This window comes from Neophocaena asiaeorientalis, unplaced genomic scaffold, assembly GCF_003031525.2.
Source record: "Neophocaena asiaeorientalis asiaeorientalis breed wild unplaced genomic scaffold, Neophocaena_asiaeorientalis_V1.1 scaffold150, whole genome shotgun sequence".
NCBI lineage: Eukaryota > Metazoa > Chordata > Mammalia > Artiodactyla > Phocoenidae > Neophocaena > Neophocaena asiaeorientalis.
Genome location: NW_020176571.1, coordinates 23,475,107 through 23,486,952, shown reverse-complemented (window position 1 = coordinate 23,486,952; position 11,846 = coordinate 23,475,107). Strand labels below are relative to the sequence as shown.

General features: G+C 36.6%; 1 protein-coding gene across 2 annotated transcripts in view; it reads left to right on the top strand.

Annotated features, from left to right (window-relative positions):
• The first annotated feature begins 13 nt into the window (after positions 1–13).
• The window catches only part of ERGIC2 (ERGIC and golgi 2), a 38,721-nt gene continuing 26,888 nt past the window's right edge, over positions 14–11,846 (top strand). The window contains exons 1-3 of one of the 2 annotated variants that reach the window (XM_024733327.1): positions 14–96; positions 9,720–9,862; positions 11,414–11,468. In XM_024733327.1, the coding sequence (XP_024589095.1) occupies positions 9,757–9,862; positions 11,414–11,468 (161 nt within the window). In that variant the 5' untranslated portion in view covers positions 14–96; positions 9,720–9,756. Of the gene's footprint in view, positions 97–9,719; positions 9,863–11,359; positions 11,469–11,846 lie in introns of both variants that reach the window. The other variant, XM_024733326.1, reaches the window with a different exon arrangement.

Below are 11,846 nucleotides of genomic sequence, written 5' to 3'. Positions count from 1 at the left end.
TAGTCGCTTTTGTTCTCGCGATATTTCCGGGTAAACGGGAGCCCGGGCGACCGGGCTTCTGTGAAACATGGCGGTCGGCTGGGACCGTAGCACAAGGTAAAATACTGAACCCTCGCCGGGTGCTGTTTTCTCGTTTGTTCCAGGGCTGTTCAGGGCACGAATGTGGTTAAAGGGGTGAGAGCCCGTCATAGCGTTAGCTCCCTGTCTTAGTTCCTCTCTTCCGGAGAGCGGGCCGATTCGGGGAGCCGTCTACTTACCTTCCCCGGGGTCGTTACTGGCAGGACCCTGGGCAGCGCTGCGCTTGGAAGCTCCTTTTCCTGGTCCAATGTCTCTCCGCTGTCTTCCAACTTGAAGGAGTTTAGCTGCGTCCCCATAGCTGCTGACCCTGGCCCATTGCTTCTCACAGTGCCCCGTGCCCCGGTGGCTCCTCCAGTCCGCAGGGGCGGAGGGTCCCGCGTTGTGAAGACCAGCCTGATAGTGTCCCGATCGTCCCGGGTGTCTGGCTCCCATACCCATTTCAGATACCAAATTCTTCGCAGCAAGTTGTGCTCTCTAAGAAAGAACGAGGTCTTGGCCTCGCCTCGGGAGGTTCGCACGCCGCTTAGGAAATTGAGAAAGGGGCAGGGCAGGGTGAGATGCTGTAGGAGAGACAGGTCCGAGTGTCACCACTTTTCTGAAACCCTTGAAGAGTTAAGAAGCCCTTGTTAGATAACATGTCAGCTCGTGGTAGAGAATAGCTTTGGGTATTGGTAGTATATAGAATTAATAGGTCATTGTTTGAGAAAACACGTTCCAGTAACTTTTATATTTAGGATTTAGCGCCCTCGAGACAACACAAAGTTACAAAATACCGGTTAAAATGATGCAAGACTGGCTTTCAGAATCAGTTAAAGATGAAGATACAGAAACAGATAAAGATACAGTTAAAAACGGGATTTATTTATTTGTTTGCAGTTGTACTTAGGTATTTCATTGAACTCTAGTGTACAGCCATTATAAAGAAATGAATTAGGCTTGTTCACTGAAGAATTCAGGACTTATGTTTGTTTACTTAATTTGTTTATTGATATTTCCAAATTGATGCAGTTATTCCAGTTCTCTTAGAGGAAAAACATGAAAAAAAATTTCATGGTATTCTTTGGGGGGAGAACGTGGGGCGGAATTTCTTTCTTTTTGATGATGAACTTCAGTCACAACTGACTGCTGTAATTGTTTGAGGGTACAAATCATAAAAATATATCAAGCTTGAAAGTCTCAGAGGAAATCAGTACTAGTTTGGAACAACAGCATCAAAAAATAATTAGAAAAAATAATAAATTTCTTTGAGGATTAGTCATTTAATTGGAAGAAATAGTGAAACATTTTTAATAGAAGTTACTCTTTAGGCAGTCTGTGCATGCTCCAAATCCTATTCAACAGTTTTTCTATATTTATTCTGATTCTGCCTCTTAATGTCATGATGGGTAAATTAACCTCTTTCTGTCTTAGTTTCCTTATCTGCAAAATGGGAATAATAATAATACAACTCAGAAAGTGAGTGGTGATGATCGAGTGAGCTAAAACATACAAAGCACCTAGAACAATGCCTGACATACAGTTAACTTTCATTAAATGTTAGCTCTTGTTATTTTAAAATTTTTCTTTTCTAACTTCTATACCTACTCACAAAATGTTGCCTTTGTTCTTAGTCAAAATATAGACTGAAGAAGATGCTTTTATAAGTAATTTCTTTGATTCCAAAATTGATTAAACTCTTCAGTCTATATGGTTAAAATGTCCTTAAACTCCATCTTCCAATTGCTTGCTTTCTTAAGCCGTTATCCTCTCTTAATTACTAAGGTACAGATTCCTCTTTCTACTACTCCATGCAGTCTTACTTAAGTCTAGGTCAGTTCTAGGTCATTTCTGCCCTAGGTGCCTTGATAACCCATTCTCCTTGCTTTTGGGGAACTTCATTCTGTTGTCAATATATTTTATGTGGGCTTCCCTGGTGGCGCAGTGGTTGAGAGTCTGCCTGCCAATGCAGGGGACACAGGTTCGTGCCCTGGTCCGGGAAGATCCCACATGCCGTGGAGCGACTGGGACCGTGAGCCATGGCTGCTGAGCCTGCGCGTCCGGAGCCTGTGTTCCGCAATGGGAGAGGCCACAACAGTGAGAGGCCCGAGTACAGCAAAAAAAAAAAATATATATACATATATATATATATATATATAATTTCATGTGTCACTGACCTTTTCCTCACACTTTCCTTACTTGTTTAATTCAATTAATTTAATTCAATTTTGTATGCTTTTATTGAGCAGTTACTGTAGTCAAACCATTCTTTGAGGAGGAGGAGATTTGTCTTTGCTTCATCTTGCTACTAGGTACTTACAAATTGTTGTGTTGCCATCACTCTATAGTCTCTTCTTTTAACTTTCATTCTATCAATTTGTATGATCCTCAGTCTATTCATGTTATTATCACCTAACTTCACTTTCCCACCTTCCTAAAGACTTTAACATAAACCTCAAATATCCTACAAGTCTTTGCATTTCTTTTGAGAATTAGAAACAGATATTTATCAAATGACTCATTTTTATCTTGATTAAAAACTGTGAGGTAACCATTATGTCTCCCTCCCTCCTTTTAAAACAAAATTATAAAAGAATTCTGAGAAGTTGAGGATCTTTTCAAGTTCATCACATAGCTGATAAGTGCCTAGAAGTCCCCCAAGTGTTTTTGATCACAAAAAACTCACATTTATACCATCTTACTTGGCTTCCAAGTAAACCTTTTTTTTTTTAAATCACTTGGAAGTTATTAGATTTGTTTGAATTATGTTAGTGTAAATAATTTTAAAAACAAAATTTAACTCTTGTAAAAAGTTTTAAAGTAAAAAGAATGAGTACTTTTTTGATATCTAGTATTTGTAAAGTGAAACTAAGTTATCTTTCATAAAATTTATTGTATTCTAATGCAATATTGTCAAGTAGTTTAAAATTACATATAAGTCATAGTTTTGCTTTTCGTTTCTGAAGTTCAGTGATAGACTGGATAATATTTGTTCCATCTCCTTTCTCATTGTTATTAATGGCTTGTGTTAGTTTCATAGGACTGCCATAACAAATTACCAACTGGATGGCTTTAAAAACTAGAAATTTGTTCTCTTACAGTTTGGGAGACTACCAGACTGAAATCAAGGTGTCAGCAGGGCCATACTCCCTCTGACAGCTCTAGGAAAGAAACCTTCCTTGTCTCTTCTAGCATCTGGGCAATCCTTGGCTCCTTGGCTTGTAGATACATCACTCTAATCTCTGCCTGTCTTCACATGGCATTCTCCCCTGTGTGTCTGTGTATTCTCACATGGCCTTGTTAAAAGGGCACCAGTCATTGGATTTTGGGCCACCTTAATGCAGTATGGTCTCTTAACATCTTTAAAAACCCAAATATTTCCAAATAAGACCCATTCACAGGTACCAGGGGTGAGGACCTAAAAGTATCCTTTTGGGAGACATAGTTCAACTCGCAACAATGGCCGTGTGTATTAACCAATTAAATATTTCTCATATTGTTAAATATACATTAAAAATAGAAGTTAGCTCATAAAGTGTGGGTAGCAGAAGATAAATTATGTCTCCATTTTTGTTTGAAGAAGTAATTAAACTTAATTCAGCAGACCATAAAAGTGTCATGAATTCTATATTTTAATTTTGGCAAAGCATCTGATAGTTTCATTATATTCACGTGGACACAGATGATGAAATACTAGCTGTTTGACATTTCTTAGATTGAGTGTTGATAATGTGTCTCTGTGTTCCAGCATGAAAGGTGGTTTCTTATTTCTTATGCAGTTTTTCAAAGCATTGTCTTAGTCTCAGTTATCAGTGACTTCCTGGAATTTGCTTGTTTTATTTTTTAGTATACACAACAGTTCAGGAGAGAAATTGAAGATATGATACTGGACTGGAGATTGTCAAAGTATGAAGAGCATCACCAACCAATGGGCAAAGGAATCTAGCATAATGGCTCCTAAATTTTGTTAATCAGTACAAAAAATGTATAGAAAAAATCAGGGAAAGGGGCTGGACTTAAGGACTGATATAGAATTGCAGTTTTTTTTTGTTGTTTTTTTTTTTGCGGTACACGGGCCTCTCACTGTTGTGGCCTCTCCCGTTGGTGCGCACAGGCTGCGAATGCACAGGCTCAGCGGCCATGGCTCACGGGCCCAGCCACTCCACGGCATGTGGGATCTTTCCGGACTGGGGCATGAACCCGTGTCCCCTGCATCGGCAGGTGGACTCTCAACCACTGTGCCACCAGGGAAGCCCTAGAATTGCAGTTTTTAATTTTATTAAAGAAAGATATCCAAAAACAAAAAACTTTCTATCTAATTTTATCATTTCATAAAAGAAAGGACATTTGACACATTAAAAAAAACGAAGGAAATAATCTCAGAATAAAAGACAGATTTTTAAACTGAATAAATTTAACTTAAAAAAAGAATCCTATATTGTCCTTGTTTTTTTTCACTTAGGTACAGACTAGAAACTTTTGTAACAGAATGGCAGTTCTGTGGTTCTGGAAACCACTGATCTAGGGTCTTTCTAAATGCATTTTTGAAAATGTCTGACTGAGCTGGATGGAGAGGCAAATAGAGTGGGAATGGGAGCAGTGGAACTGAATGACTGGGAGGAATCCAAGGGATTGAGAACACAGGGAAAATGAAGAGTAGATTCTTCCCTAGTGAGGAAATTAAAGAGCTGGAAGGTTAATTGTTTCTGCTCAGAGAGGAAAATTGGTGATTTGGATATTAGAGGTGGGACAGTTTTAAAAGTTAAGAGGAGCCAAAGCATGGCCTTGTTCATGTGTGGCTTTGTATAGAATTAAGATGGAAGTCACTGGAGAATATCTGTTAGGCTTACATGGTAAAAGGATTATCATTTTGAATGAGTGCCCGAGACTGAGTGTCATAGGGTGGTGATGGAGTGGGGAAGAAGTGCAGTGAATGATCCAGGTGCTGAAGTCATTAAGGAAGTTCTAAATATATCCAGGTGTTAATGGAAGATGAATCAAGTGCTGAAGTGAGTTAGTGTACACTGTGGGTTGGAGTATGGACTCTGGAGCCAAGCTGCTTGGCAGTGAATCCAGTTTCTACCACCTGCTGTGTGGGCCTTGAAAATACTTGACTGGGGACTTCCCTGGTGGCGCAGTGGGTAAGACTGCACTCCCAATGCAGGGGGCCCGGGTTCAATCCCTGGTCAGGGAACTAGATCCCACATGCATGCAGCAATTAAGAGTTTGCATGCCAAGGAGCCCGTGTGCTGCAACTAAGGAGTACAGGAGCCGCAACTAAGGAGCCCGCCTGCCACAACTAAGACCCGGTGCAACCAAATAAATAAATATTTAAAAAAAAAAGAAAATACTTAACTGTCTGTGCCTCAGTTTCCTTATCTATAAGTGAATAAAAATAGTATTTACTTTGTAGAGTCCTTTAGAGGATTAAATGAATTTAATATATAAAGTGCTTCAAATAATACCTAGCATATAATATGAAAGTTAGCTATAATTCTAATGTAGTATGTGTGTTTATTATTATTATTAGAAGATAGACTTGAAAAGGGAAGAGATGTTTGAGATATCATGTTAAAACATGCTACTTCTTTACCTGTGAGTCTCAGAAATGAAGTATGATTCAAAGATAATTACCACCAGGAGAATGTTATGTTTCATAAAGAGCAGGTAGAAGAATTGCTTTTAGAAAAACTGGAAGTTATTGGATGACTTGTTCATATCAGAACAGTGGCTCTATAGAGTAGATTGGCAAGTATTCGAGGTGGAACGAATTTTTGGATGTCGGTTAATGCTGAGCTAACAGGAATGGGACTGGAGCAGCAGCAGAGTGGCAAGGTCCTCCATTGTAGAATAGAGCTGTCTTAGCAGAAGGTGAGGCACAGCCTGCTGTTGTCCACCTTTCTATCCGGGGATGGGGGAGAGGCAGTGAGAGTGCCCTATGCATGCCCTCAGGGTCAGGCCATGGAATCCTGAAAACTAGGAATGGAAGAAGCCAGAGGCTGGGAGAGAGAGCCAAGTGAGTACACTAGTTAGATGATTAAGGGAGGAGTGCTGGATAGGTTATATGAAGTGTTAGAGGGTTGGTAAAACTAGCTGCTTTCCATATCTTTATACTTACATGTAATTTACAAGAAAGCATTTATAGAGCTCATTACAATATAGAAAATTTAGAAAGTAAAATTCACAGTTTTATTCATTTGCTCAACAATGCTATACCTACTATGTGCCAACCACTGTTGTAGGTGCTAGGGATATACTGTAGTGAGCAAAACAAAAATTCTTCTTGTAGATCTTATATTTTTACATATTTACTTATCTAAGTATGACTGTTTTGATTGGAAAGCTGTGCTACTGTGAGTTTTTCTGGGGAAATTTCCCACCTTCCTTCTTTCCTTCCTTCCATAAATATTTATCAAGTAACCTGCTGTGCATTGGAGATACAAAGATTAAGTTAGACATGGTTCCTGCCCTAAAATTACAATGGAGAAAACAAAATTAAACAAGCAAGTGTAAATAGTGTGATAAAGGCACAGTGTTCTAGGAGGCCATGCTATAACTCATATGTTTGAGGTCATAGAAGTTTTTCTTTTCCCCTGAGAGAGATACTTAGACTGAGACTTGAAGAGTAAATAGGAGTTAGCCAAATGTAGAGGTGGGGGAGTGGGGGAAGGATATTTATAGTAGAGAGAATAGCATGTTTAAGGAATAGAAAGTGATTTAGTATGGTTGGAACTAAGACTTTGAGGGATTGGGTTTTGAAGAGAGGTAAGCAGGGCCTGTGTTTTGAGTGCTTTGTAAACCATGTTAGGATAGGTCCAAACTCTTTAAATGTAATGGGGACCTATAAAAATATTTTAAAATAAAATTTATATGATCAGTTTTACGTATTAAAAATATTATTGATTGTAGTGTGGAGAGTGAATTGAAAGATTGAAGACTGAAGCAATGCAGAGATAGATTATGGCAGCTGAGACTAGGCTTCTAGTAAGGAACTTCTCAATGGGCCTGGAAAAGAAATGACAGATTTGAGAGAAATTTAGGAAGAGTTTAAGTCTAAGGATGCAACTTATGTTTCTAGCTTGTGCATTTGGGTGCATGTGTCATCATTAACGAATATAGGGACACAGGAGGAGAAACAGGTTTGGTAGGGTGAAGTATTTATTTTTAGACTTGTTTTGTCTGAATTGTCTCTGGAATGCCCTAATGAAAATGTAATAGAAGGGAAAAAGATATACATGTCTGCAGAAAGATTTGGACTGGGAATAAAGATTTGAGAGGAATCAACATGTAGATAGAAATGGAAGGGATGGGGAGATCACTTGGGGGAAGTGTGGAGGTTGGGAGGAGGGCCTAGTGCCCTCTGAGAGGAAGAAGAATCTGCAAAATAAGCCAAAGAAGATCTTAGAGGTAAAACAAAAATCAGGAGTATAGTATTACCTAAGCCAGGGTAAGAGACTGTTTCAAGGAGAAAAAGAAGTGATGAATAAGTGAGAAAATATATTTTCTCAGAAGCAAAATTGATTAAGGGCTAAAAATTGTCCGTTGGGTTTGGTACTAAGCAAGTTGTTAATAACCTTGCTGAGAGCAAATTTAGTTGAGAGGCGAGGAAGTAGTCTCAGTATATGAATACGGACAACTCATACCTTTAAGTTTTGCTGTAGGTATGCAGCTGGAGATCTATACAGTAGTTGGAGTTGGACTTGAGCTTACGTGGAGAGTTTTGTCTTAAAGATAAGTGGCTTGAACATATTTATTATTTAGCCCCTGTAGGAAAGAATATAAATTGAAAGATGGAAGAAGGGTCAGTCTTGGTGCCGTTACTGCTAAGCAGGTACAGAAAATAAATTTGATTACTGAGTTGAACAAACTTGAACATGGCTTATGCTTAATAAACACTCAGAAGCTTAATTTACAGATGAGAAGAGCAGTTTTTTGTTGTTTTTTTTTGCAGTATGCGGGCCTCTCACTGTTGTGGCCTCTCCCAACGTGGAGCACAGGCTCTGGACACGCAGGCCCAGTGGCCATGGCCCACGGGCCCAGCCGCTTCGCGGCACACGGGATCCTCCCGGACCGGGGCACGAACCCACATCCCCCGCATCAGCAGGCGGACTCCCAACCACTGTCCCACCAGGGAAGCCCGAGAAGAGCAGTTTTATAACTGTCATGGGGATCAAACACTGTCATCTCTTGTCTACATGTTCTTTTTTTTCCTTAGGAAAACCATATACATGAAATGCAAAATTATATTCTGAAGGCCACTTTTGAGCATGGAATCAGCAAGGGGAGTTAGTTGGGTATTTATAATGGCAAATGAAATCAACCCATGAATGCATTTAGCTTCATTTTAGGGCAGTGGCTCCTTCATGGACTGATTAGTAGTGCCTCTAGTTAGGTCCTGCTCTCTTTTGGACAGTGTTCACGATTACTGCCAGTTTTTACTTCCCTGAGTTTCATTTTTTCTCCATGAATACTCTTTCTATGGTCTGTTCTTTCTGTATTAATCCTACTTAGATTTCAGACAAGTCTTTCTGCTTTCTTCTAGAGACATTCTTTTAGTGACTTTTTCAACCATTTAACTTATTCTGTTATGTGTTGATTTTATCAATACAACTTTGATTTCTGGTAATGCTTGTAGTATCAACTATAATATTATTTATATAAATCAGTCGTATAAAAAAAATTATATAAAGGGCTTCCCTGGTGGCGCAGTGGTTGAGAGTTCGCCTGCCGATGTCAAAAAAAAAAAAAAAAAAATTATATAAATATTTGAGATTTCAGTTATTTTTATGGCTAGCATATTTTAGATGTAGTTGGCATATTGATCAAAAAGAGAATAGCAAGCAATTTTTAAATAGTATTTTTATTATAAAAGCAGATAATTTGGAAAAAACAAAATTTTGTAAAGAAGACAAAATCCTCCCATGATCTACTTATAACATTTTGTATATAGGCTTTCAGTTTGTTTCCCATATATCTTTTTCCCTGTCTCCCATAAAACTGGCATATGGCCTTCTGGTCTTTGCTTAATGTATTATGAGTATTTTCTTACATCATTAAATGTTTTCTTTTATAAGATTTTCAGTGTTTACATAGATTTAGAACTTTTAATTCACTGTAATTTGTATATTGGATACGAGGAGTTCGTTTCTATCTTCAATATTTAAAAATAGCCATACAAGAAATATCCTCATCAAATTTTTGTGCACAACACAGATATTTTCCTTCGGATACATTCCTAAAAAAGGAATTTACTTAGAATAAGAGTGGTGAATATTTATGTTCTTGTTAGCAGTGTATGAGCATATCTGCTTTACTTCATTGTCATCCATTAATGGGAATGTATTATTTTTATATGTTTTGTTAATTTCATAGGAGAAAAACTTTATTTTAATTTCTATATTCAAATATTACAAATGTAATTGAATTGATTTTCACTTTTTTTGGCTATTTAATGTGTTTGTGTGTGTAAATTGCCTGTCATTAGTACTTTTTTGTCAGGGTGGAAGTGGAGAAAAAAGAGGTGTGGATAATAAGTGTTAAGCTTTTTCTTCTCAAGGAGGAATAAGAATGTTACGTTGTTCCAAGGACATTTGTCAGTTATCTAAAAATAAAAGAAACCTTTTAATCTATTTGGAGGATTCATTTATTCATTTTTTATTCCTTAGCATGACTATATGAAAGAAGAAGAAGGTTTTCCTGAAGATGAGGCGACTGAATCGGAAGAAAACCTTAAGTTTGGTGAAAGAGTTGGATGCCTTTCCGAAAGTTCCTGACAGCTATGTAGAGACTTCAGCCAGTGGGGGTACAGGTGAGTATCAGTTCAAATTAAAACTCCTTCAGTAAGTGCAACTTCTAAGTTATCAACCAAGAGCATACAGAAATGTAGCCATGAGGAAGAATTCATCAGTGAACTGTGCAGTAACTTTATAGTTGGTCTGTCCTCATGCCACACTATTTGCCTTAATTTTATTCTTATATATATTCTTTTTCACATCCAACCCAGTGCAGTCTATGCATTTAGCAGTGTTTATTAAAACATTACTGAACAAATTAATCCAGTTTTACTGCTTTGGTGCTCTTGAGTTATGTATACGTATATTAACAAGATTATTATATGTAAATAGAATTGAAGTTGTTTAATGATGTTGAAACTGCCTCAGTCTGTTTTGGTTAAGAATACGTCAATTTAGACATTATAATAAAAATTCTTAAATTTCACATTACTGAAGAGAGGCAGCATAGGGTAATAGTTAAGAGCTTAGACTTTGGAATCAGACTGTCTGGATTTAAATTCCACCTCTGCCCCTTCCTAAATACTTGATCTTGAGGAAGTTAATCTGTCTATGCTTTAGATTCTTCTTCCATGAAATGGGGATGATATCAGTATTTGCCAGGTAGAGTTGCAGTAGCAATTAAATAAATTAATATTTATAAAATGCTCAGAGCAGTGCCTGGTACGGATAGTAGTATTTATTAAATAAATAAATAATGAAATATATCAGAAAAATACGCAACTATAACAGTATTAACTATTATTTCTTTCCCCATGAAGAGCTGATAAGACAATATACTTCCCATAAGATTGACATTTCATTTAGTAAAATGTATAATAAATTGCTTGCTATTTCTAATCTCTTGTGATTAACTTTTGTTAATGAAAATAGTACAAGTTCTTGATGCACAATCCATTTTAAGTGCAGTTTGTCATAGTATATGATAGTGCTTTTTCTTTTTGTTAGATATTTTACTTTTATAAATGAAGTGAAATACTTAGGAGCTTTCAAAGTAGGAAGTTTTATTAGAGATTTGGAGATGTTATTTGAGTTTCTGACACAGATTGTTGTGGATTCTTAGGATCTAAGAAATTAAGCTAGTTTTTTTTTTAATTGGACTATAGGCATGGATGCATTTTTAATTATGAGGGGACTACTTTCAAATTTGTGTTGTGAAACTTATGCTTACTTTCATCATTTATCTTATCTGTGACACTGCTATATATAACAAGGTAAAAGTTTTATGTATTTGTAGAATTTTGACAAATCTATTTAGTGAGAAATGTCCTTCGTATTGAAGAAATAAAATGCTTTCTCAATAGTGCAAATGTTTGTGTTCATTAAATCTTCATTTTTGAGCTGTTTTAGAAAAAAATTTATAGACTATTTTAAGAAAAACCTTTTATTGTATTCATTCACGTGGCAATCATATTAGGGTATTCTTTGCTAATTTTAATCTTACTTAAAATGGTTTTCTGCTGTTTACCTTTTAAAAATTGTTTTAATTCTTTCCTTTTTTGTTGGTTTCTCAGTTTCTCTAATAGCATTTACCACTATGGCTTTATTAACTATAATGGAATTTTCAGTATATCAAGATACATGGATGAAGTATGAATATGAAGTAGACAAGGATTTTTCTAGGTAACTTTTTTTTTGAAATACCTTTAGATTTAAATTGCTCTGAAGGTAACATATTTAAAAAAAAATCTAACCTTTTATACTTGGTTTATTTTAATTCTGAAGAAATAGTACTGAAAAATCCTCATTAATCGTATGCATTAGGTAAAACATTTTAGAATAATTTGAATACTGGTTAAATTCTAAGAGAAAGGTCCTCTGATTGAATATGCATTTGTTTAAAAAGGTTAGGAGAATATGTTTTTCCTTAGATGTTGAAATGACGGAAATTGTTTGATGTTTTGAAATTGTTTACTCTTTAGATTTTGAAATATCTTACTGATCTGTGTGAACTGGAAAATAAATTGTCTAAGGTTACATTGTTTATGCTTATAGCTTGAT